This window comes from Pelobates fuscus, chromosome 4 (assembly GCF_036172605.1).
Source record: "Pelobates fuscus isolate aPelFus1 chromosome 4, aPelFus1.pri, whole genome shotgun sequence".
Lineage (NCBI taxonomy): Eukaryota > Metazoa > Chordata > Amphibia > Anura > Pelobatidae > Pelobates > Pelobates fuscus.
Genome location: NC_086320.1, coordinates 344,673,350 through 344,699,304, shown reverse-complemented (window position 1 = coordinate 344,699,304; position 25,955 = coordinate 344,673,350). Strand labels below are relative to the sequence as shown.

Here is a 25,955-nt window from a genome sequence, read left to right as displayed (position 1 = left end):
TAGCTGTAAAGGATTCATATTGGGATTGTAACTTTCTGACGAGCCTTGTTACGTTTCACCCTTTATTTTGTTTTGTGACAAGGTATCTGAATGATCTGTACACCTGTTTAATATTCATGTGTACATTCCAACAGTGCCAATTTTTATATCCCATTTTGCTTTTGGGAACACTGGGGAAATGTCTCCAAAAAGCCAATGAGCACTCATCATTAAACATGCATGGGCTGCACAAAGTAAATTCAGGGTATTGAGCCCACGAGAGATTGCTTCAGAAGGTCTCTGCGCATGTGCAGCCTTGAGTGGGACTGGCAAGTGCCAGTCAACCAGGGACTGGCAAGTGCCAGTCAACCAGGCAGACATGCCCACTTTTCAGGTTAACTCCTCTTTCGTCACTGCCACCTTGTCACTGGCCTATCCCATGTCCTGGATTTTTTTCTGCATACTTAATTTAATAAATAGGTCTTCAATCTAATGTTTCAGTCCCATTATAATTTGAATCAACCTATTCCTTGAAAAAAAAATAAAAAAATGAGTCACATTTTTATTAACTGCAATAAAAGAATCCCTTTCTTTTTAGATTGTAAATTTACAAGCACTGCACCTAAAACCAAAACTATCAGTCAAATTATACTGTCATTCCACTCACTCAATGTATCCATCTGTACGGAATACGGAATCTGTCTATCTATATAGATATACCCACCAAAGGAAGCATGCATGTATATGTGGGGGGAATAAAAACTTGCAAAAGCTGTAGCCTTTGCAAGCCATCCCCTCTTTCCTAGGTCATATAATATGCCGATCAGCTCATTGAGAGGCCTCTGTGTTGGACCCACGAGCACATACACGTTTGCAGCTTTCCTATGCTTTTTAATTAAGCTCTAATGTAGCTCATTGAGAATGAGGGCAGGTCGACGAGTGCTAGACTAGCATCCCTGCTAATAACGTTGGCTCCACAGACCTGTCTGAGTGACCACCAGAGAGCTGTTTCTGCCCTCAATTATAAAAAAATGCAATTTCCATTGAAATTTAGAGTCTGTATTGACATATTACAGAGCATACAGGAACATAGTTTGAAAAGAAGCTCTGAATGTCATGATTTATTCTGCCAGGTTGTGATTTCAAACAGATTTGCTCATTTGTGGCTTGTTTTTTTTTCCTTGCCTTCTAGGCAGCCGAGCAAGCTAAAGCAAGTCCGGCATTAGTAACAAAAGATCCAGGAACTGTCACAACTAAAAAGGAAGAGGAAGACCTTGCAAAAGGTAAGGGTTTCATTCATTCCCACCAGGAGTAGCACAATCCAGTAAAAAAATTACTTTCTACAGGGAAGTGCGAAATGCAATGGAAATGAAGTGTAATTTTTCTAGCGTTTCCTCCTTTTATTATTATTATTATATTTTAGTAATTTATTTTTCATTGTAGGTTATGCTATATTTGTCATTTTGGTCACCTCTCCAAGGCAGGTTATGATTTAGTCTGCATGCGATTTATGTTATTTAAACAACAATAAAGAGTCCACTGCTAAAAGAAAGGAATGTTGCTATTATTCTGAATTATTTCTTTATATTTCCACAATTGTAAAGAATTCTATAAATACACAGACGGACCATGGCATATGGACTCACACAGCCTTGAATTCATGTTGGACAGGAATCAACACATTCATTGTCACACTGCATGTACATTTCTTCTAAATCTTGACCTGTCGATTTAGTTTCTCCTGATTCATGAACATGTCTGTCTTTTCATTCCGCAGCTATTGAATTGTCACTAAAAGAACAAAAGCAACCAGGGACAACATCCACTCTGTATCCCAGCACGAGTTTCCTGACCAGTCACAAGCCCGAGGGCAGAAAAGTGCAGGCTATATACGACTTTGAAGCTGCTGAGGACAACGAACTGACGTTTAAAGCAGGGGAAATAGTCACCGTGCTGGATGACAGGTATGGGCCCATGCCGTTGGTAATGGAATAAAAATAACATGCTATCGATGTATATATGCAATACTCTGCAATCTATACATTGTACTGGTAATCTTCAGCCAGCCGTATGATGCCCACATACTGGGCTAACGATAGATGTGATCTATGTAGCCTGTTCTTAGAGGAAATGTAATGTATAACTTGTCATTATTTCAGTGACCCAAACTGGTGGAAAGGTGAAACCCAGGATGGAATTGGATTATTTCCTTCTAATTTTGTCACTGCTGACCTGACTGCCGAATTGGATATGAGTAAGTATAAGAAAAGAAGAAAGGGGAAAAAAAAAAAAAAAAAATTCTGGATTTTTCTGAAATCCAAAGCTGTTAGAATCCATTTATTTAGGAACGTTAAAACCTTGTTGTGACTCTTAAATTGTGTGATGTTCATGGTCTGACTTTTATGAATAACTCACCACTTGCAGTGTGTGTGTGCCGAGCTAGCACGACACCAGCAAACCTTTAAAGTAATTAAAACTACAGTCATTAAATTACAACTACAGAGCATAAAAAATAATAATAAAATATATATACAGGATGTTAACCCAAGTGACTTATAGCTTACAAACCAGGTATTAAACATACGGGTTGGTGCCCAGTTAATGTCCCATGTGCAATTAGATGACAGGGAATCCAATAATCAGACTACTGGACATTGGATATTTATATTAGGTGAGCACAAATGAGATGGACAATCTCTAGTCTTGTATCAATAATGTAAGCCAAGAATTGTTTATTAACCCCAATATCCTAAGACATCAAGGGATGGTGGTTGATTGAAGCAATAGTGTGTATGTATACATATGTTTTATTATAAATTTTGTTTACTGGCTGACACTTGATAACATTCACGCTTATCTGAATTTGAGTGCTTTTTTTATTTTTTATGTAATCAAATATTTTGCTTAACGTTCTAGGAAGAGGTCAATACTTCCTTTTCATATGTAGTGTTTAAGTTCCTATCTGAATATATTTTAAAAGCTATGTCTTTGCTGAGCTGGCTGTTCTAGATCAGAACACATAAGAGGACCTGAGGCTGTTTGCAATGATCAATTCTTAACCTTCATGATAAACTGTATAAAGTCTCCGAGTCCTTGGTTACGTGGTTCTGCAGTCTCATGGTAATTGCTGTTTATATAAAGGAAGGACAGATTTTTGGTATTCTTAACGTGAGCTGCTTCTCACTGGGAACTGAAGGCGGATTTCAATTACCTGCAGTAATCTCTGCTAATTGAATACAAATTCTCCCTTGAGACCACATTCAATTACATTTCTTGTCCAAAGATGATATTTAAACATTGGTTGGTGATCCAACTGCTTGCAATTATCTGCTTTAGTGAGCAGTCTGTTTACACTTGGACTGCCATAAAGACTCGTTCAAATCAATGGACGTACTGTGCCGCTGTTCAGTTACATGTAATGACCAATTGACTGTTTTACCACGATCTATATTGACACTGTCTCATTTTTACTCCCGGTCTGTCTGTGATGATTCCTTTCTCTTGTTCAAAGTGCTGTAGCTTGCATTGGCTGTTAAAACAGCAACCCATAGTATGGGGCTGGATGTTAGCGTTACAGTTATGCTAAATATGACTTGGTGCCGCTTTTTATGGAGTAAAGTGTTTATATTGTGCCATTCAAAATGCTATCTAGCGTATAGATGACAAATGATTTGCTTGTGCATTTTATTGATGTAATAGAATGTTGGAGAGAGAATACAAGAATTATGGAGAACTAAAAAGGCAAATTATAGGCCAAAAGGAGCAGAATTGTAAAAATACTGTTTTTTTTTTTTGTTTTGGTTTTTTTATTCGTTGCTTTGCTACCGTGGGCTAAAATGTGCAAATGTCTTGTCAATGATACTGGCAGCGTTAAATAGATTGAAAAAGAGCTAGATATACAGACCTATAGATATATAGATAGATGGACGTCTAGTTCCCTTCCGTTCTAGACCTGTACCTATACCGCTATGGGTGAGATTAAATACCTCTAGCTGCTAGCTATAAATATGAGGAAAGCTTGTCCCATTTACTGATCTAGTGGATCTGTCTACCGATGTTAAAGGGAAACTCCAGTGCCAGGAAAACAATCTGATTTCCTGGCACTGCAGGTCCCCTCTCCCTCCCAATCCCCGGTTGCTGAAGGGGTGAAAACCCCTTCAGTAACTTACCTGAGGCAGCGACGATGTCCTACGTCGCTGCTTCCTCCTCCGCCGCCGCGCCTCCTCTGCATTGCGTCGGTCGGTGGGCAAGACTGAATCCGCTCACCGGCCGGGGAGACGTAATGCGCCTGCCGCGCATGCGCATTAGCGCTCCCCATAGAAAAGCATTGAAAATGCATTTCAATGCTTTTCTATGGGGAAATGAGCGACGCTGGAGGTCCTCACACAGCGTGAGGACGTCCCGCGACGCTCTAGCACAGGTTTCCTGTGCTATGGACCAGGAAGTGCCCTCTAGTGGCTGTCTACTAGACAGCCACTAGAGGTGGAGTTAACCCTGCAATGTAATTATTGCAGTTTATAAAAAAACTGCAATAATTACACTTGCAGGGTTAAGAGTAGTGGGAGTTGGCACCCAGACCACTCCAATGGGCAGAAGTGGTCTGGGTTCCTGGAGTGTCCCTTTAAGATAGGGTAACACGGTTCTGCATTCCTACTGCATGTGGAGGACATTGGAGCTGCAGGCCCTAGAGGTCTGAAAATAGACCAGCTTATTTTTTTTTTATTTTTTTTTAATAAAACATTTAAATAATAAAACAAACTACTTTTCCGTGGGTTAAATGTAATAATTTCTGAAACGTAGGCAAAAAAAAACAAAAAAACGTACAGGTAAATGGTGAAGATGGGTAAACATTCCAATATTTCATTGTGGTGGTTCACATTGTATTGTTTGTGACTCCTATGCAGAAATTGTTGGGGTTCATTCAGTCATATGCTGGTACTTAGATGCAATATGTTTGTCGGTGTTCCTAATTACCTCTGTATCTATTGGCACTTATAATTATTTCAATATTTAGCTATTGTTTTTTACCAATTGCCTGTTGTGGTTTTTATTTTTATTTATTTTTTCCTTTTAAAAGCAACATGCCTTTGTCTTGTTTCCATTTACAAGTTCTTTGCCTTTCCTCACATGATGCCTATTAAATGGTTTTCGAGTATGTTTTATCTCTAGAAAACAATGAAAGCCACAGTGTAGTTCATGTTTGAGTTGTTTTTTTGTTTGTTTTTTTTTCATTCGAAAAACATTTTTTTAGCTTCTCATGTTTACCAAGAGGCAATGATTTTGAAGGTTACTGCACTTCATTCGTCTGTTTCTGACTGTCTGTCTCTCTCCCTGTCAGTATCTGTCTGTCTCACACTGTGTTGCAATCGATCTCTACCTGTTTGTCGTATGTAACTCATGTGAAATGTGTGTCTGTCTGAGATTTGCCAGGGGCTGTAAATAGAAAAGCAGGTCCAATTTCTAAACTCTGAGTAATGAACTTTGGTGTAAACACTGATGTAAATGTCAACGTGGTTTTTATTTCTTTCAGTGAAAGTTGAGAAGAAGACAGTCCAGTTTAGTGATGAAGTGCAGGTGGAAACCATAGAACCAGAACCTGAGCCGGTTTATATTGATGAGGTTAGTGCAATATATCTGTGCCGTGTACAGACAGTCTCTCTGAGTCCAGCTATTGTGGACTACAATCATACGCCAGTCTTTTATAATCACGGGACTGGTTCACACTAACGTAGGAAATTCCCCTTTACATATTGGAAATTGAGGTCACCCAGCTGTAGATCATGCAAATATATACATCAGCTGGACCTGCTTGTATCCGATAAATGTGATAATTTCCTAAATAAATCTACAGTTAATGACAGCTGGATTAAATTGAATGAATACACATTTGAGACACTAGATTTGCTAGGGCATACTGATATTTGTTTTAATACTCCATAAAATATATTGTGATATGGTCTCTACATTTTACAAAAGCTCTGATAATATGAGAGACGACCTTCCCTGAGACAGTCTTAGGATATTACTGTTGTAGGATTTTTGTTCGGTCCATATCGCTATTATTAATATATGTTACATTGAAGTGTCAGTTTTATGTAGTTTCAACATTCCAGTACTCTTTTTTTTTTTTTTTTCCAGGTAAGTTTCTAAACTGATGGTAAACGGTTTGTCTACTTATACAGGGGATCAGGGGGTGCTAGGGCACTCTTGGCATTCTAACCAAGCAGTGGTTATGGTGCTTGGAGAGTTCGTTCAATAGAGCTCATTTTATCGGTATGGATTAATTGGATAATTGAGATTTTTCATGTACTTATGTCCACGGCCAATCCAGTTCTATGTGAAGGCTTAAAGAGGATCCTTCACCAATGCTGACAACAGTGAGTTGCTTGCAAACTGCATTGAGATCAGTCCGGGGTTAGTGAACTATGCAGAATCTTAGGGGATTTTTCACTAAACAGAGAATGGTAGTGATGGGAATACTAAATTACAAAGTTCAGGCTCAAAAAGCCAAGCTATGACTGTAGCGGAGTTCGAGTTTTTTTTTTCTCTCTAATTGGCTATTTAGGCCTACATTCTGCAGTTTTTTTCTCCACCCTTCACTGTTTAGTGAATATACCCCATCGTCTGTGATTATTAAAGTTTTCAACATTCCGGGCTGGTGCTTAGAGATCAGAGTGTTGTGAAAACACTTGCATATTCACAAATAAGTTCTGTTGCACACACATTTCATCAATTTCTCTTAAATATTGACTCACGCCTGTTTTGCCCCAGAAGACAGAATTACAAAAGACTGGTTCTTGCAACTCTTTATACTGTGGATGTAATACCTTTTACTGGTATTATCCAGTGTATTTCCATAGATCAGAGAAGACCAGGTGATAATGGATATATTCTTTAATATTTCAAAGGAAAAAATGGATGAGTTGCTGCGATTGCTTCAAAGTGCTGATCCTACAGACGGTTTGCCAGACCCAGCTGATTTACTTCATCTAGAAGGTGAGTTTATTTTTTTCATTTTTTTGCCTAAAGGAATTCCTAACAAAGATGGGGTAATTAATGTCTCTAATTCAGTCATATGAACTTTTGTTTTAGTGAAGTCTGAAATGTTTGGCTACATACTGTGAGATGGCACATGACTCTGGTGATTACTGTGCTTAAACCACAATGTGCAATGTGACTACTTGTATCTCATTTGTATAAGATGCATCATCATCATGATGTCTCAAGGGGATAAATGACTCTATTGATTTTTCACGTACTGAAATATCTCCACCCCCGGCACACGTGACTCTGCTATAGGCTGCCTAATGTCAATTCTGTGAATATAAAACATCTGTCATCCGTGCACACTGCAAGCTGCTGACAGACCTACAGACAGACAGACAGCACCTGCAAGGGGAAGATAGCTCTCCCCTCCCACCCCTCATGTGGAAGTACGGTCAAAATCCTCCTCCCTGCCTCCTCTCCACTCCCTCTTGCCAGCCCAGAGTGTGCGCCTTTGCTGGGAGCCAACGAAAGAGTCCAATAACAGGCTTCTGTATGAGATGCTTTTGATTAGACCTTGAGCCCATGAAAGCGAGAACTTCGCCTGGAGCTGGATTCAAAATACGTCAAATTTCTTTTAAAACTATTTTCATGCGTTTTGTGCAATAGGGCACTATTCACAGTTGGGAGTAGGTGGGGGGGGGGAGGGGTTAAAGAAACCCTTTAACCCCTTAAGGACCAAACTTCTGGAATAAAATGGAATAATGACGTGTCACACACGTCATGTGTCCTTAAGGGGTTAAAGTTGAAATTCACTTTGAATTCCTGACAATTCTCTCTTTAGTGAATAACTCTGTAAATGCTGTGCAAGCTCTTGCCCTTGGCACCCTAGACATTTGGAAAAGACCCAACATCATGGGAGCAGTAGTTTCCAAATCTCTGGAACATCAAGATTAGCTACTACTAATAGGCAAATGAGAGTTCTACTTACCTGTACTTGTCACTTGCGGCTACCTCCATCCTCGTCCGGCCGATCCTCTTCTCTGCCTAGCTGCCAGGAGCTGATCTCACTGATGTACGCTCGAAGAAAAGTGAAAGTACAGCATTGAGTTCCATGAAGATCCCGTGAGACCTGCAGCTGTCTGCACCTCCGCCCAGTGTCTAAAAGTGTCAGGTGTAGGGAAAATAGTCCCTATTATGTCTTAGTATATCTTTTGACTGGGTTAGAATTTCAGTGAAAGTCCAGCACAGTCAATGAGTATTTCACAAAGATTTTATCGTTCTGAAACCGAAAAAAACAAGATAATGTGGTATCATCTAAAACGTATATTGTATTTCTATAAAATCCTAAAAGCTAATTGAATGAATGAATGAATGAACATATATATATATATATATATATATATATATATATATATATATATATATAGATATATATATATGTTACGAAAAACTAATTTAAAAAAACATATTTCCTATGTTTCTAATGAGGTCTAAAAACCGCCGGTGTGGTGGCAGACCGAATTAACGTGAGGCTAATGTCTCTATCTTTATTAAATACTCTTTTGCTGGGGGTGGGTGACATGCCACTTTAAATGTATTTTATTTTATTTATTTATTTATTTGAGTTTATGATATTTTTGCTTTCATTCCAGCTGCTTGTCACCAGATGGGACCATTAATAGATGAGAAGCTGGAAGATATTGACAGGTGTGTAACGTATTGCTTTCCTGTGCATACATTCATACAGTGTACCTTTCATTAGCGGCAGAGATATCGATCTGTTTGTGCTTATTTAATTCTCACAACATCAATCCAGTGATTTAGCTCATCGAGACTATTGAATCATCCGGTGCTTTTCCACTGACTCCTGTTATACAAACAGTCATATGATGTACTTTACTTTCAACAGTCATTGTGTGCTGATAGATTATTCTGTGCTGCGTTTAGCTGAATAATTTCTGTATTTCAAGGTAATCTATAATGACTGTTCCTTAAAACACATTCGGTCATTTAACAGTCAAATTGTAGCTCTTCAGGGTTTAATCATCGGTGGGTTGGGTATCGTTTACACTTAAAGCTTTTTGTAAGTCTCAGTAGAATTTTTATATTTGTTTTAATTTATTTTTTTCTTCGTAAATGGCAATTATATTCTACGTGCGATTTGAGATGTAATCTCTTCGTATCTGTAAATTGCTCTAAAACAATAATACAACATTTTTAAATGTCTGTCTTTGTTTATTTATGTTTGTTATCCATTGTTGAAAATACATAATTGTAGTAATTTTGCAGCTTTCAGTCAGTGCTGAAGCATACAAGACTGTTTTGAGCTCCCACCTGTTATTCTTTTAAAACACTTTATGAGCATATTATACGAAGAAAATGAAAAGAATTAACCTAGGGCCAAAATTTAGATATCACAAGGTAGAGGGCACAAAAAAGGGGGGTAACCCCTAAATAGTGAATATCATAGAGAATAAACGAAAAAAGAAAAAAATGCCATTCTACCTGTGTATGATTTACTGAGAAGATTATAGGCTTAAAAAGTAACTTTTAATAAATCTAAAATAAAAATATATTATATATCACTAATAGCTGTAACAAGAGGGGGGGAGATAAGACGACTGCTAAACCAGTGCTGTCAATAGTTAAAAGATTTATGGATAAGTAAATCCCTACATGATAGTACAACTAACGACATGGGTTTGCTCCACATACAATAATTGATAATGTTCTATGGTGCTTAACCTCAGAAAGATCCAAGATAATGGTTCAGCTAAGACAGATTTCTGACAGACGGCGATTAGCCAGTTAAATATCACAAAAGCTGCCTAGATCATTATCAATTATTGTACACTTCTATTACTTGGGAATACACTGATGTTATATTGTAGCAAAACAGTATTGCTTCAGCATTAGTGTTAGGTATACACTTTTACTGCTTGTATACGTAGTCAGAGTTTTACTCACTGTATAGTCTCCACCCACTCCTGTTGTTCATATGATTTTTCTTTAATATATTTTTATTTTAGATTTATTTATTAAAAGTTACTTTTTAAGACTATAATCTTCTCAGTAAATCATACACAGGTAGAATGGCATTTTTTTCTTTTTTTTGTTTATTCTCTACTTTATGAGCATAAGATCAGTGAAATAGTTAATAATTGAATCTTTATATCAGGGTGACTAAAAGGTAGACCCCCAACTGTAAAGAACAGCTAGGTAGCTGCCCCCCATTAGAGATTTGTATAAAAGATCAATTCTTTAAATGCTTCTTAACTGGTCCACTGAAAAATGTTAAAGCGGCACTGTCATGCCGAACTTACCTTTCCTCAATCTCTTCCTCTTCTCCCCCTCTCTCGGGATCTGTTATTCTTTTCTTCCTGTCTTCTTTAGTTTTCTTTAAAATCATAAGACAAAGTAGGGACTCTGTCTTATGGAGGATTCCTCCGCTTGACCAGCTCTGACCAGCGGAGGAGCAAAGTGTGCTTCATTTCCGCTGGTCAGAGCAATTTTCCCATGATCCCTAGCTTTCCTCCCAGTTCCCACAATGCTTCCTGTCAGTATTGCCGAACGTCCTGTCACTTAGACAGAACGCCGGCAAAACTGCCGAATTGCATCCTAACAGAATGAGCACTGTTTCTCCATTGGTGTTAGGATGCAATTCGTTACTTTGTTCGGATCGGAATTTCATTCAAATGAATGAAACTCCGATTCTATTCATTGCTGTGGCTGCATCTTGCAGCCGCTTAGTAGATAACTCCCTAATTCCCACGGTATCAGGGAGCTATCTACTAAAAGGCTGAAAGACCTAAATTGGTCTTTCAGCCAAATTTACTAACACTAAGTAAAAATGACTTGGTATTAGTAAATAATATGCCCCTACTCGCTATACCGCGAGTAGGGGCATGTCTAGTAAGCAGTGAGCAGCCTGTGGCTGCTCACTGTAAAAAAAAATAAAAAAAATATTACCCCCCACCCCTAAACGACGGGTGGGGGCTGTAAAGTAAAATAAGGGAGGGAGACCTATTGTCCCCCCCCCCCGGCCCCCACCCCTGAGCGGTGGGTGGGGGCCATAAAGATAATGTGGGGGGGGGACCTACTGTCCTCCCCCCCGGCCCCCTCCCCTGGGCGGCGGGTGGGGGCCATAATGGTAATAAAGGGGGGGGGGGGAACCTACTGTCCTCCCCCCCCGGCCCCCACCCCTGGGCGGTGGGTGGGGGCCATAAAGATAATGTGGGGGGGGGACCTACTGTCCTCCCCCCCGGCCCCCTCCCCTGGGCGGCGGGTGAGGGCCATAATGGTAATAAGAGGGGGGGGGGGAACTACTGTCCTCCCCCCCGGCCCCCACCCCTGGGCGGCGGGTGGGGGCCATAATAGTAGTAGGGGGGGGACCTACTGTCCTCCCCCCGGCCCCCACCCCTAGCCGGCGGGTGGGGGCCATAATAGTAGTAGGGGGGGGGGGGACCTACTGTCCTCCCCCCCCGGCCCCCACCCCTGGGCGGCGGGTGGGGGCCATAATAGTAGTAGGGGGGGGGACCTACTGCCCCCCCCGACCCCCACCCCTGGGCGGCGGGTGAGGGCACTAAGTAAATTCCCCCCCCCCCCCCATCAAGGTGACTAGGGGTGCCCAAGCCCCTAGTCACCCACCCCCACCCAAATAAAAAATGCCCCTACCTACCCCCCTCACCCTAAAAAATAGTGAGGGGGGAATAAAATTGCTAACCTGTAAAGTAAAATTAAACTTGCCATTCGACGTCTTCTTTTTTCTAAAATCTTCATTTTTCAGCCCCAAAAAAGGCCAAATAAAAAACCATCATAGCCGTCGAACTAAAAATAAAATAAAAAAACCCGAGCGCAAAAAAAAAAAAACCTGACGAAAAAGAAAAAACCCGAGCGCACATAAAAATAATCCATCTTCACCCATGGAGGGCTCCGCGCAGACTGAGCTCCGCAGGGCGGGGCAAGGCTTATAAAGCCTTGCCCCGCCCTGCAATTAGCCTAAGAACACTCTGATTGGTGGGTTTAAGCCAATCACAGTGCTCTGTGTCATTTTACAAGCGTGGGAAAGTTCTTTGGAATTTTCCCACGCTTGTAAAATGACACAGAGCACTGTGATTGGATGGATTTCAAGCCATCCAATCACAGTGCTCTGTGTCATTTTACAAGCGTGGGAAAGTTCTTTGGAATTTTCCCACGCTTGTAAAATGACACAGAGCACTGTGATTGGATGGATTTGCCACAGGCTGCTCACTGTTTAGTGGACATGCCCCTACTCGCGGTATAGCGAGTAGGGGCATTGGGGAGATTTTAATCTCCCTTGTGCTATTATGGGGGTCATATTGACCCCCATAGAGTGAGGAGGGGACCTGGGGGGCTTATGAAGTGGTGGGGAGCACTGCTCCCTGCCGCTTCTGTCTTTACATATTGCAAGGAGGGAGCTGCACGCCGGTAGCTCCCTCCTTGTAATAAACCGAACAAACAAACGAACACTGATACACAGTGTTAGTTTGTTCGTCTGATTTTTTCTATTCATTCATTCGTCTGTCTGATGAATGAATGAATAGGTGAAATTCCCGTTCGCATGTCCAGATGTTTCACTGGGCATGTGCGGGAATCTCAGGGCTATCTAGTGTGGGTAGATGACGTGTCCCACAGGGACTTCACCTACCCACACAAAGATGGCGGCGCCCTGAATATAGATCGGGGCAGAAAATAAAGAATAAAAAATGGGTAATGTGGGGGGCATAGGGGCATTTGGGGGTGACTAGGGGGTCGATTGGATGTAGTTGAGGCGGGAGGGGGGGTTAAAAAAAAAATGGAATTCGGCATGACAGTGCCGCTTTAAGAAGGAATACCAACCCCTTTTTTGTCCATGCTCCCTAATGCAACCAATGGACTGTGAACCATAAAACACTGTGATGTCTCTTTAAGTGTTCAGTCACATGTTCTGTCTGACAGGCCTATATACAAGTCTAGATACTGTTTTTGAGAATATAGTACGGGTCATCTATTGATTTTAAATGGTATTTAAAATAGTACTTTAATATTACATTATTTTAATGTATCCATTAAATAATAAAACCAGAAACGTTGATGCTGTGAAATGTTTTATTTTCTTAATTTCACCTAATATTGCTAGGGACAGGGACATTAAAGCGTTCGGAATATAGGTTTGTAGTTCTAACACTTCAAAATTCCTTTTAAGATTGTGTAAACGCAACAAGAGTATGTTAGAGATGGTTCTCCATGCAGGGGCGGGCTGGGCCGGGGGGCAGGGAGGCAATTGCCCCCCAGGCCGCCCGAAATTCTTTTAGGACCGGCCGCGGCGGGCCGGCCCTTTAAATGCTGCAGCCGCCGAGCGCTCTGTAAAGAGCGCTCAGACGGCTGCAGCTGCTTCTCACCTCCCCTCCCCTGTAGGTGGCCGAGCTGAACTCCGGTCCGCGGTCCCGGCCGGAGTGATGGGAAGGTGCACACTGAGTGTGCACTTCCTGTCAGTCCGGCCGGGTACAGGAAACAGAAACTCCTGTTCCGCGCGGAACAGGAGTTTCTGTTTCCTGTACCCGGCCGGACTGACAGGAAGGTGCACACTGAGCACCTTCCTATCACTCCGGCTGGGACCGCGGACTGGAGTTCAGCTCGGCCACCTACAGGGGAGGGGGAAAGAAGAAGGGGAGAGGGGGGGGTGGGAGAGAGTAAAAAGAGAGGTGGGGGGTGGGAGAGAGTAAAAAGAGGGGAGGGGGGGTGGGAGAGAGTAAAAAGAGGGGAGGGGGGGTGGGAGAGAGTAAAAAGAGGGGAGGGGGGTGGGAGAGAGTAAAAAGAGGGGAGGGGGGTGGGAGAGAGTAAAAAGAGGGGAGGGGGGTGGGAGAGAGTAAAAAGAGGGGAGGGGGGGTGGGAGAGAGTAAAAAGAGGGGAGGGGGGGTGGGAGAGAGTAAAAAGAGGGGAGGGGGGTGGGAGAGAGTAAAAAGAGGGGAGGGGGAGGGGGGGAGAGAGAGTAAAAAGAGGGGAGGGGGGGGAGAGAGAGTAAAAAGAGGGGAGGGGGGAGAGTAAAAAGAGGGGAGGGGGGGAGAGTAAAAAGAGGGGAGGGGGGAGAGAGAGTAAGAGGGGGGGGAGAGAGTAAAAAGAGGGGGGAGAGAGTAAAAAGAGGGGAGGGGGGGAGTAAAAAGAGGGGAGGGGGGGAGTAAGAAGAGGGGAGGGGGTGGGAGAGAGTAAAAAGAGGGGAGGGGGGTGGGAGAGAGTAAAAAGAGGGGAGGGGAGGGGGAGGGGGGGGAGAGAGAGTAAAAAGAGGGGAGGGGGGAGAGAGTAAAAAGAGGGGGGGAGAGAGTAAAAAGAGGGGAGGGGGGAGAGTAAAAAGAGGGGGGGAGAGTAAAAAGAGGGGAGGGGGGAGAGTAAAAAGAGGGGAGGGGGGGAGAGTAAAAAGAGGGGAGGGGGGGAGAGTAAAAAGAGGGGAGGGGGGGATAGAGTAAAAAGAGGGGAGGGGGGGAGAAAGTAAAAAGGGGGGGGGGAGAAAGTAAAAAGAGGGGGGGAGAGAGTAAAAAGGGGGGGGAGAGAGTAAAAAGGGGGGGAGAGAGTAAAAAGAGGGGAGGGGGGGAGAGAGTAAAAAGAGGGGAGGGGGGAGAGAGTAAAAAGAGGGGAGGGGGGGAGAGAGTAAAAAGAGGGGAGGGGGGGGGAGAGTAAAAAGAGGGGAGGGGGGAGAGTAAGAAGAGGGGAGGGGGGGAGTAAGAAGAGGGGAGGGGGGATAATAAGAGGGGGGACTAAGAAGAAGGGGGAAGTAAGAAGGAGGGGAGATAAGAAAAAGAGTGGGGAGTAATTAGAAGAGGGGGGAGTAAGAAGAAGGAAGGGGGAAGAAGAAGAAGGAAGGGGGAAGAAGAAGAAGGGGGGTAAGCAGAAGGGGGGAGTAATAAGAAGAAGGGGGGTAAGCAGAAGGGGGGAGTAATAAGAAGGGGGTAAGCAGAACAAGGGGGGGGAGTAAGAAGAACACAGGGGGGGTGAGAACACACAGAGGGATGAGTGAGAAGAACACAGGGAGGGTGGAGGGGGGATGAGAAGAGCACAGGGAGGGTGGGTAAGGGTGAGAAGAGACCGCTAGGGGAGGATGGGGGAGAGGAGAGCTCTAAGGGACAGAAGGGACAGCTCTATAGGACAGGGGGCAAGACAGGGAGCTCTTTAACACTACGCGCACACACACACAATGCACCCCTATACATACACAGAAACACACAATGCACCCCTATACATACACAGAAACACACAATGCATCCCTATACATACACAGAAACAGAACATGCTTCCCTTACACACAGAGAAACACACAATGCATCCATTACACACACACACACAATGCAACCCTTACACACAAAGACAATGCATCATTTGCACACATACACAGAAACATACAATGCAAACCCTTACACACACATGCAAACACACACACTGTTTTTCTTACATACACACAGAAACACAATGCATCTCTTACACTCAATGCACACACATACAGACACACACCTTGCATCCCTTATGCATACAAACACAGATTCACACAATGCATCCCTCACACACAACCAGAAACACATAATACATCCCTCATACACAAATACACACTGCTTCCACTACACACAAACACACTGCATCACCTGCACAAACTGGTATCCCTATACACTACATACCATAAGCACACATATTAGATAACACATAACACATCCCCTACACACTCCACTCCCTGTGAGCGAGCTCATGGGTGGGTGGAACATATAAGTGGACTTATGAGTGGGCCTTATGGGCATACTCACCGTCAGGCACTGGGGCCCAGACCTTGAGCTGTGTAAGAGGCCCCAAAAAATGGAGCTGCTTCAAATTCTCCCAGAACGTTGAATTTTGTGACCACAGTTGCAAACAGCCTCCAGAGGTCCTGTTCTACACCAGACCAGTGGAGCCAAACTCCAGCCCATCATCATCCTCATCTAATTGTAAGTAGGCAATCTAGTATATTATTAGTGACACTAATCTATAATTTACATCACATTAAAGGGACACTATAGCTTAATGAAGTGGTTCTGGTGTCTATAGCTGGTCCCTGTAGGCTTTTTAATGTAAACACACACTGTGTGCAGCACTGGCGTTAGTTCATATGGCAGATCATATGGGGGGGGCAAATTTATATTTTGTCTAGGGCGGCAAAAATCCTTGCACCGGCTCTGATCCTGGGCAGGCGCACCAGTCTACTGGTGACCCACAGGAGGGGAGTGCACTGATTGCACTGCACTCTCCTCCTGCCCAGACCCGTCTTGACCGCAGTGCAAGTGCCCTCCGCCCCTAATTTACAGTGGCTCACACTCACAACAAGCAGTGCCTAGAGCCCTTTGCAGAGACGGAAACAAAGAGGTTCTGCGGCAGCTGGCCGTCCTGCAAGCATTACATTAAACAGCTGTTCCCCATGCAGCCACAGGTGGCGTTGTGCTGGGAGACTGTGATTACTCTTCACTTCCTCCCAGCCTACAGAGCAGCGCATGGGGGAGAGAGGAGGAGGCATGATTTAATCTTGAATAAATCCTCTAAGCAAACCTTTATAAATTTGGGGGATCAGCTCTGTTTCCACAGTTTATTGGTGTTTACTCTCATCTCTGTATTAATATTGAGGGATGTCTAAGTAGTAACATCAGTGTGTGTCAGCAGGGCCAGCCGTTGGGGTAGGCAAGCTGTGTGGTCACGCAGGGTGCCATGACAATAGAGGCGCCCGGCGGCCAACACAGCTCACAAGTTGGGTACACCAGCATATTTAATTTAAACGATTCGCTGGTGGTCCACTGGTGCGCACCAGCAGTAGGTGCAGTCAGATCATATCCTCTCCCTCGTGGTTCCGGCGCTCAGTTAGTGAGTCAAAGCACAGGCTCAGAGATTCTCAGCCTGTGCTCTGACAACATTGAAAGTCAGAGCCGTGAAGGAGCGGGTATGGCAAAGAGCTACTGATTAGCATAACATCAATATCCGTTATAAAACCAGGAAAAGGTGGGCATGGATGGTGAACTGATTTGGTGGCGCAATGGGCCACTTGACTGGTTTTGCCCCCCAGGCTTAAGGCTGCCAGCCCTCCCCTGTCTCCATGAAATACACCCCTTCAAATTGGAGTCCCTTGGAGGAATATAGAGTGTATACTTTGAAGAAGTAATATACACAAATCCATTTCCAAATATTTTAATACAAAGAGAAGTGTGATAATTATTAATTTGTCTTCTCTGCACTTTTAAGGGGTGAACACTATTGTTTGTGTGCATTATACAGAAATACAGCAACTGCATGTTCCTTGTTAAATGTCACAAACACACAGAGGTAATATTTGAATGGAAAAGTGCATATTTCTATTGATATAAAAAATGTTTTGTAGTGATTTTAGGTGATTACACTGTTTTAATTACAATAACCACCTCTATTGGACGTGGGTTTCACACTAATCCCCTATTTTTTTCCTGTCTTAAAAAAAAATAAAAATTAATCTTTGTTAATATTTATTGTGTATTAATTACTCTTTTTCAGGAAACATTCAGAATTATCAGAATTAAACGTTAAATTAATGGAATCTCTCTCATTGTATACAAAGTTGATAAATGAAGACCCAATGTATTCGATGTATGCAAAGATGCACCCACAGTATTACGTGCAGCCTGCCACTGGACCTCCCCAGCAGGTACGTTAAGTTGCAAGTCCGTTTCCAGTGTTTTACAAATCTGGATCTGTTTTATCAGGAGCTCCTACTCACTTCTCAGAGTAGTGAACAAAGGTTTTAATATAGCATTCTAAATGGGACACACATTCTGTTAAAGGGACACCGTAAATATACCTTCTCCACCCAGGTTAATCAGCTGTGATGTGGGCTAGAAAAGGTTACCAGTATTGCTGGTCTGACTATGTATTGGCTTCCAGTTGCAGCTGCACTCCTGATGTCCTCACCATCACTCCACCATGTAGATTGGCTCATTCTGAGCTGCTATTGGCATTCTAACACTGCCCTCTTTTTGGTAATATAGCAACATAACATTAGATATTTATGAAGCATATGTTTGCTGCAATAACCGTACACTAAAGGAGCTAATACACACCAGCTATAGCTATTGACAAGGGTCTGGAATTTTATAAATATTGAAAGTGCCCAGTCCTGAAAGGGTAACTTTAAGCACCCATGACCAGTTCAGTGATGTGATTCGTGGAGTCTGTATGTGCTGTGTTTTTCTATGAAATGCATTACATAAAAAGTTTAACCCCTCTGCTCCTGGACGTGCAACTCCAACTCAGGCAGCGTCATTAGCTTGTTATCAGCCAGGCTAGGACTTGAGTTCCAGGCTGGCTAGTGTCAATTCTGTGCAACTTTCATTAATTTGCTGTGAGGGGACAGCTAAGGCTCTCAGGCAATGAATGGCTTATGCAGATCTGCAGCTGCTGGAAGAGCATCACACGACTATCAGGGAACTTTTGCCCGATTACCAGCAACCAAGCCGGGGGTACTCCTCATATCATACAGCAGGCTGTAGTTGTTATGATGACTGGAGTAACTCTTTACAGAATAGAATGACCAGTGATAGATTGCTCACCTCTTTGGTATCCTGAGAGTTAAGAGGTCTTCACTGATAGCATGCAACAGGAAACTTTTATTCAGTCACCAAAACAGGATGACCCAGGCTTGTCAAAGTCTGAATAAAGGCATATATATATATATACACACACACGTTGATAACTACGGCTAGCTCCATTTTTGTGGGCTGGGGTCCGTTAAATGTGATTTACTGAGCGAACCTATCTGCAAACCTTGTAGGCAACAGTACGTGATCTTAATTGAAATGCAAACCTTTGGCGGTCCAACAGATAATTTGTTGGTATCCATTGATACTGTATACAATTCACTGGCTGAGAATGCTCAGTAATGTAATGGAAAAACAACAGTAAAATGTAAACTATGCACTGCATTCACCGATTTTTATTTTTTTTATTTTTTTTCTTCTTCTTTTAGCCATATCCTCCAGTTCAACATCCAAACACAGCCTACCTTGTTACAGGGAACACACAAATGGGACCTATACATACCTACCCAATCCCTTCAGATCAACTGCCGTCTATAAGTCAAGGGTCTGTCCCACATCCTGCTCCGACAGAAATGCCAAGCCAGTTACCTCAAGCTTCCTATAAGTAATGTGAATATTTTTTCTACTCAAGCGGTACGGTACCTAGATTTTTATCACTCCCCTAAACTTCTAAAATGCCCATAAATAATGATGAAAAAACTATATATTTTGAAAAGAGAAAATAAACCGTGGATACCTCCACAGCAAAAAAAGTGTTTATATAAACTGTTACTTATTGCATTTTAAAGTCGCCTAAAGCTTCTGTTGATGCACCCACAAGCCATGATATCTGTCTATATTCCTTTTAACATTTGTGGTGGTGGAGGGATGTATATGTGTGGAATAAAAATGCATACAAAATAACTACATCAGAAATAAATATCATTGTGCCCACTTTTGTTTATTTTGTATCTTCTTGTATGCTATATAATCACATGACTTATTATTACTAGTAGTATTTAGATTGCGCCAGCTTATTCCGCAGCGCTTTACAATAAAAGGGGAATTTACCAAGGGAGACAATAACGAAGTGTAACAGGAACAATAGGTAGTTGAGGACTCTGCTCAAACAAGCTTACCGTCTAGGGTATTGAGAGAGACAGCAAATAGACATGGTGGGAAAGTAGCAGAACTGGAGGCGAGAGTGGAGTGCGGCCCTTTAGGAGAGAGCGAGAGGAAGGTTTAAGAGATAGAAGTTACTCTTGGAGGCCATAAGCAATCCTGAAACGATGGGTTTTGAGGGACTTCTTAAAGGATGGAAGACTAGGAAAAAGTCTGACCGAGGGTAGGCAGGCTGTTCCAAAGGAACAAAGCATACATCTGTATGCATCTCCGTGCTAAAAACGGTTTCAGGAGGCAACTGATATACACAGAGTGATCTTAAATCTTTTATGAATAGGGAGAGTTTACTCATTTAAAATTCTATTTGAGTGATGACACGATAGAAAAGAACCTTTTGTTCTCTCTTCTGCATCAGTGTGGCTTAGCTGTTTTTTTCAAAAAAGTCATTTGTATGCAGCCATATAGCCGTACTTGTATTTTGCACAGCATTCCCAAGTGTGTATGTATCTGCCATTCATTGAATTTGATAATCTGTCAGTACTGGAAAGTTTAATCATAGTAACGGGTGATTTAAAAAAAAAAAAAAAAAAAAATTCTATATACTTTTTGGATTTTTGTTTTGTTTTCTTAATTATTATTTTATTCATGTTTTTCAGTTCTACAGTAATTCATTCAACTCCAGGAAACAAATATGTCCACCAGTCTGCAGGATACAGCCCACATCCTGCTACCTCCGCTGCGGCCAATCATACAAGTGCTTATCCGGCTGGTAACATTATGTCTGGTGATCCAAACTACACAACGACTTCTTCAGCTTCTTCTCTTCATCTAAACGGTCAACCACCAAATTACCCTCAGAAGGCTCTACTATAGGTCTCAGATTCCAAGCTGTATATTTTAATAACGAAGTACTTGATGGGTACATCATTCCCTACTTGCACTCTACCAGTCTAAACACAGCCCATCAAGTATTGTCTTCTTTTAATTAACCTTGGCCTTTCACTTGTCTCAACACAAATCATTTTTTATGACACATCATGTGAAAAAAATGATTATCTGAAATTGCCAAAACAAGGAATCTTGGGTTTGGCTCATTGCAGAAACAAACATTTTGGTTAGACTGTTGTTACCCATATATTGGGTCGGTTGTAACACGGTGTCTATGTGGTTACAGTAGCTCGTCTACGTGACAATGTCATTATAACTGGAAGTACGTTCACATCTCTCACGAAAACCCCGCTTAACGGCTCTTGATGATAACCTAAAACATCAAACGATTTATTCTTTCAATTTTTAATTTCTGCCGATACACATGCTGATTCATAAGAGCTATAGTAGGTGCTGTTAATTTGTTTTATTAACGGTTTAAAATGAATACAATTAAAGAAAAGACGAGAAATTGTAAAGGAGCTAACATATCCTGGAAAAATTAGTTTTAAGTCTCAAATAAAGTGCATTCTGTGAACCGGTTGAAAATAACTTAAGGTACACAGATGGTTTTATTGATTAGATAATGCATTGCTTTATGACAACCGAAGTGCAAATGAAGGCTAAAGTTGCCTAAAGTCCAAATTGGCCTTTTTGGCCTGCATTTTGTAACTTACCTGTTGGCAAGTAAACTTTTAAATTGGTAATTAGAAAAGTCCATTTGTTTTACAGGAAGTTTTCATTTGTATATGATAAAAAAAAAAAAAAAACATTGGCATTTAACCATTTTTATGTGAGATAGGGAAAGGTGAGCATCTATAATATTTGGGTTTCGGGCCGTGAGATGTACATTTTGACCTTGCCTTTAATTAGTCCTGTGTGATTGGATGGTAGATGTGATGCCAAAGATGGAGCATGAACGACCATAAACTCAGTTAAAGTTAGGAAGGAATATACATAACATCCAGTGTAGCATAATATGGTATATATATATATTTTTAAGAACAAATTAAAGGGACAATTTCAAGTTTAACACTTCTTTTTTTTTCTCAGAAGCACATTTTATGACTGCTACTATTGGTTTTATTTTCTCTGTGACTTATTATCTTTTTTTAAATAATGACAGCATTTGTACATAATTATAATACACTGTTGTATAGAAATGTTAATTTAGTAAATAAGTTATTTCTTTACTTGGGGTAAGTTTGCCAAATATGTTCATTACTTCATTTATCACACTAGTTCCAATTATTTCACTACAAAACTTGGCGATTGCAAGGGCAAATTCTATAAAGCACCCTGGAATACAACAGGTTAACTTTGAGTCACATCTCGATTCTGACACTGAAGGAAATGGAGGGAATCGATTTTCTAGAACTATACCATGTATGTATTTGTAGATACTAAATTTAAACTCCTGCATTTCAGTGTATCTCTCATCGTGCAAGTGCCTGTTCACAAAATATTAGATGTATCCAACCAGTGTCCTTTAAATTTATATCTACTTGTGATTGTGCATTTCTTATTTATCTTCCCATCATAAAACATGTCTAATCAATTCTCTTCTGCCAATCTCGTAGTCCGAATTTGATTTGTTTACTTGATTGGAAAGTGAATCTAGTCAGGCTAGGTTCATGTTGGACAACTTGTCCATAAATTGCACTTTATACATACGGACCAAAGTGCTAAATGATAAACCTTCGGGGGAAAGATTCCATTGGATTGGTTTGGTTTTCATGGTGATCGTTCAACATTTAGCAATTTGCAAAAAAAAAAAGATAATTATCTTTTATACAAAACACTCAACGACTCCATAAATGTACGGATTCTAAATGGCTAAAGCATTAAAACCTGACCTAATAATTGTCAACATAACACTGCAATATATACAGCACAAGCTTATTTTTATGATGGATTCCCTCTACTAAATGGTTTTACTAAATTGGGTATTTCTGATGTTTTGATATTTTTCATAGGGAGATACATGTTAATGCACGCAGCAATATATTTATTTCCAATTACCTTGTATATGAAATTCAGAATGTCTTGCAGCGGCTGAAGAGACACTTTTAATTCTTATCCAGGAAAGTAAATATTTCCGTGCTACATATATGCAAATATTTATTTTGCATTTTATAATTATTCTTTTTTTAAATTATTTTTATTAAAAGATTGACATAAGAATAATGCTGAAACTTGGTAGAGCATTTGTGCTTTGGGAATGGTTTCTTGAGGAAATCTAACCAAGTTCACATTCTTACCATATTCTCTAGGCCCACACTTAGCCTCGAGCAGGGATGCGCCCAAAAGGTAGATCCCCAGATATTGTAGAACTACAACTTCCATGATGCTTTGCATGCCTTTAGAATGGCAAAGCCTCGTGAAAAGCTGCAGTTTTAAAACATCTGGGGATCATTGGACTCTCCACTAATCATAACTAGGATGGGAAATGTCTCAACAAAAATATATACACATATATAACTATTTCCCTATTCAGACCATGCAAAGACTGTTAAAGGGACAGTCCAATGCTGCACCCCCCCACCCTAAAAAAAAAAAAACTGTCTTGTAGATATACCCTCAATGAAAATATGCGTGCATTTAATTATGCATTTTTTCATTGGTGGTATGTCTAACTAAAACAGCTGGCAAACGCTTTAGACCTTGACTCCAGCCTTCCCCAGTCCAGACTTTCTGTGGCTGTCCAATCAGAGACTTCACAATTTAACGCCATGAGAAGACTTTTTTAAGGCAGTTGCTCTGGGCAATTTCTCCCTCTTTTGTTTAGCTCCACTGAGAGAAATAACAGGACGGGTTGTTTGACAGCCAAGAGGATGCAACGAGGTGAATTTAGAAAAGTGCCAATTTCCTTTAAAATCTGCATGGTTTGCAAAATGGAAAAAGAGGACATGCGTAAAGCACTTAAGCAAGCTGAAGTGCATGAGGAGTCTGGAGTGTCCCTTTAACTTTTGATGTATCAATGAAGTGGACATGAATTTATCTCCTACAGAAATATCAGTGACACCTGATCAGTTTTTTTTTTTGTTTTTTTTCATAATGCGAACTTACATTGTGTTTCAGGTAATTACTTTCTATTTCATTATGGTCATAACCTGACCGGATCAGAAAAATTAGACTAATGCATATATTTTATAAGTACTGTGCACAATAAATTATTAGACACAAAGCTACGGATTAATTAGGTCTTCCATATTAATTACTGATTGTGCATTAACAGCTTCTCGCTATGATAAATGGGATCTATATGTTACTGCACTGCCTTGTGTGTGTTTCATTTTATTTATACAGCCGCACACACAAGGTGGCAAGTGCAGTAACACACCATTTCACATGTAAAATGCAAACCAACAATGTTTTAGATATTATGTCCCTTATTTAATTTTGCAAGTTCCTCCATACTTTTGAAATACATTTCATTACCATGTATGTATTATAAACTGGAAACTGATGTCCCAAGATAATGTAATTTTTTTATGTCCTCAAATAAATCCAATTACCTAGTGTCAGAGTCTGCATCTCATTTGTGTCTGGCTTAAATCGCCCGTTAGAATAATGTTACTTTTATGGGTTTAAGTTTGGCGTATAAATGTCAATCGGATCCTAGATTAAGTGTCATGAAAGGAAGAGACTGCTTTTAATGTCGATTTCCCATTTCTATTTATTTACTGTTTTCAATAACTTAAACACTTAAATCCATAAATATGTGCTTTCCTATTTAATTATTAAGAGAGAAGTGTAATAAAGCAGATCTATTGGTGGTTGTAGAAGTGCTTAGATTATAAATGTATTTTTTTGTTCATATATATTGTTCTACTTTCTCTGCCTTAGTCTCCACTGCCAAGTCCTCGTTCCCTAGCCTATATTGACTTTATTACCCCTATTAGATTCCTTCAGCTGGTGAATATGTTTTACTGTAGGAACACGGCTAATGAGCAGAAATTCTACAATAGAAATCAACTCAGAACTCTGAAACAAAGCAGTAAATAAACAACAGTCACCATAGTAACCAATAGAATGTCTCTTACATTTTAGCAGGTTGCACTCAAAATAGCTTGTTTGCTAAATCTCCCTTAATGAGTCTAGAACATATGTTCTGAAACTATGAAGGTTTCAATATGAGATCAAAGCATAAAATAATAGGCATAACAATGTATCTCGATATAGATTGAATTATATGGGCTGACATTAATATGCATATTAAAGCCATTGTAAATGCAGTGGGGTGCCACAACCAAATTAGATTATACAAAACTAAACTGCTAAATAGTGCAATAAAACAGCAGGGGTAACTGTGGGTGTAAAATCTTCAAAGTGCCTTTTATTATACCAATCCCTTAATATCATTATTGCCTAGAATGTCATTGATCCTTGTGTGTGTGTATATATATATGGGTTCAGGGAAAACAGAACATAAATTTGTTACATTACTCAGTGTAAAATATTAACACACAGAGACTAACTAAAGTTATTTATTGCAATCTCAAATATCATCTTCCTTCCCCAATCTATTGGCTATGTAACCCACTGATGGTTCTTGGGCATTGAATATTGTCTGTACTTGGTATGAGTTGGCATGATAATGCCAAAGGATTGACTTCCTTTTTACCATATCAGCTCAGCTAGAGCAGCATGGGTGCTCCATCTTTAAATGGTTTGACCAGTTACTCTCTGGCTACACTCAGGGACTTCTGGCACCATAACCACTGCAGCATGTTTTAATGCTTATGCTGCTTAGAGTATTCATTTAAAAAAAAAAAAAATGAGATACATGGAAGTTTAAAATAAAGCTGGAATCAGGCTGTTAGCCCTCACCAGAAGTCGTGTGATCAGCAGGGGTTAATTCAGACCGACACCTAATAACCGCAAAGTAATACATATATTAAGGCACAGAAATATATAATAATAATAAAAACACAGACTCAGATGTGTGCTGAAAAAGCCGTGGTCTTTTTAGTTTACAAAATTTGTAACCAAACATCTACAGTCTCTAAACCCCCTGAGATTTAACACACAACTCACCAGAGTTCCGCCCTATTAGTCAGAACTTAAACAAAATGATAACGAAACTCCGCTAGTCCACCCCCCCCCCCCCCCCCGTAGGCAGGTGACCTGAACCCCAATAAACGATCATGACAATTGAACTATAGGGAGGGAGGGTGGGGAAAAACAGCTCTACAGTTAACTTATTTGACGCCAGAAGAAAGTAGATATCATCTCAGAGTGCCTTATATATTGCGTTTTTTCGCGCTCCAGAGCACCCTCGCGGACAAGCGTTCCAATCAGAGTACTGTCCGCGCAGAACCCTGCAGGGAAGTTCATGATGCCCTCGCGACTGATAGCGATGCCCTCGCCACACCTTGACCCCTGAATAAC

The 25,955-nt window shown here is 41.0% G+C and overlaps 1 protein-coding gene across 3 annotated transcripts in view; it reads left to right on the top strand.

The window, feature by feature from the left end:
* STAM (signal transducing adaptor molecule) overlaps nucleotides 1-24,083 on the top strand; it is a 45,773-nt gene extending 21,690 nt beyond the window's left edge. The window contains exons 6-14 of one of the 3 annotated variants that reach the window (XM_063452518.1): nucleotides 1,172-1,262; nucleotides 1,757-1,943; nucleotides 2,139-2,233; nucleotides 5,510-5,598; nucleotides 6,888-6,975; nucleotides 8,619-8,673; nucleotides 17,494-17,644; nucleotides 18,962-19,137; nucleotides 20,291-24,083. In XM_063452518.1, the coding sequence (XP_063308588.1) occupies nucleotides 1,172-1,262; nucleotides 1,757-1,943; nucleotides 2,139-2,233; nucleotides 5,510-5,598; nucleotides 6,888-6,975; nucleotides 8,619-8,673; nucleotides 17,494-17,644; nucleotides 18,962-19,137; nucleotides 20,291-20,507 (1,149 nt within the window). In that variant the 3' untranslated portion in view covers nucleotides 20,508-24,083. Of the gene's footprint in view, nucleotides 1-1,171; nucleotides 1,263-1,756; nucleotides 1,944-2,138; nucleotides 2,234-5,509; nucleotides 5,599-6,887; nucleotides 6,976-8,618; nucleotides 8,674-17,493; nucleotides 17,645-18,961; nucleotides 19,167-20,290 lie in introns of all 3 variants that reach the window. The other 2 variants (XM_063452520.1, XM_063452519.1) reach the window with 2 other exon arrangements.
* The last annotated feature ends 1,872 nt before the right edge of the window (nucleotides 24,084-25,955 follow it).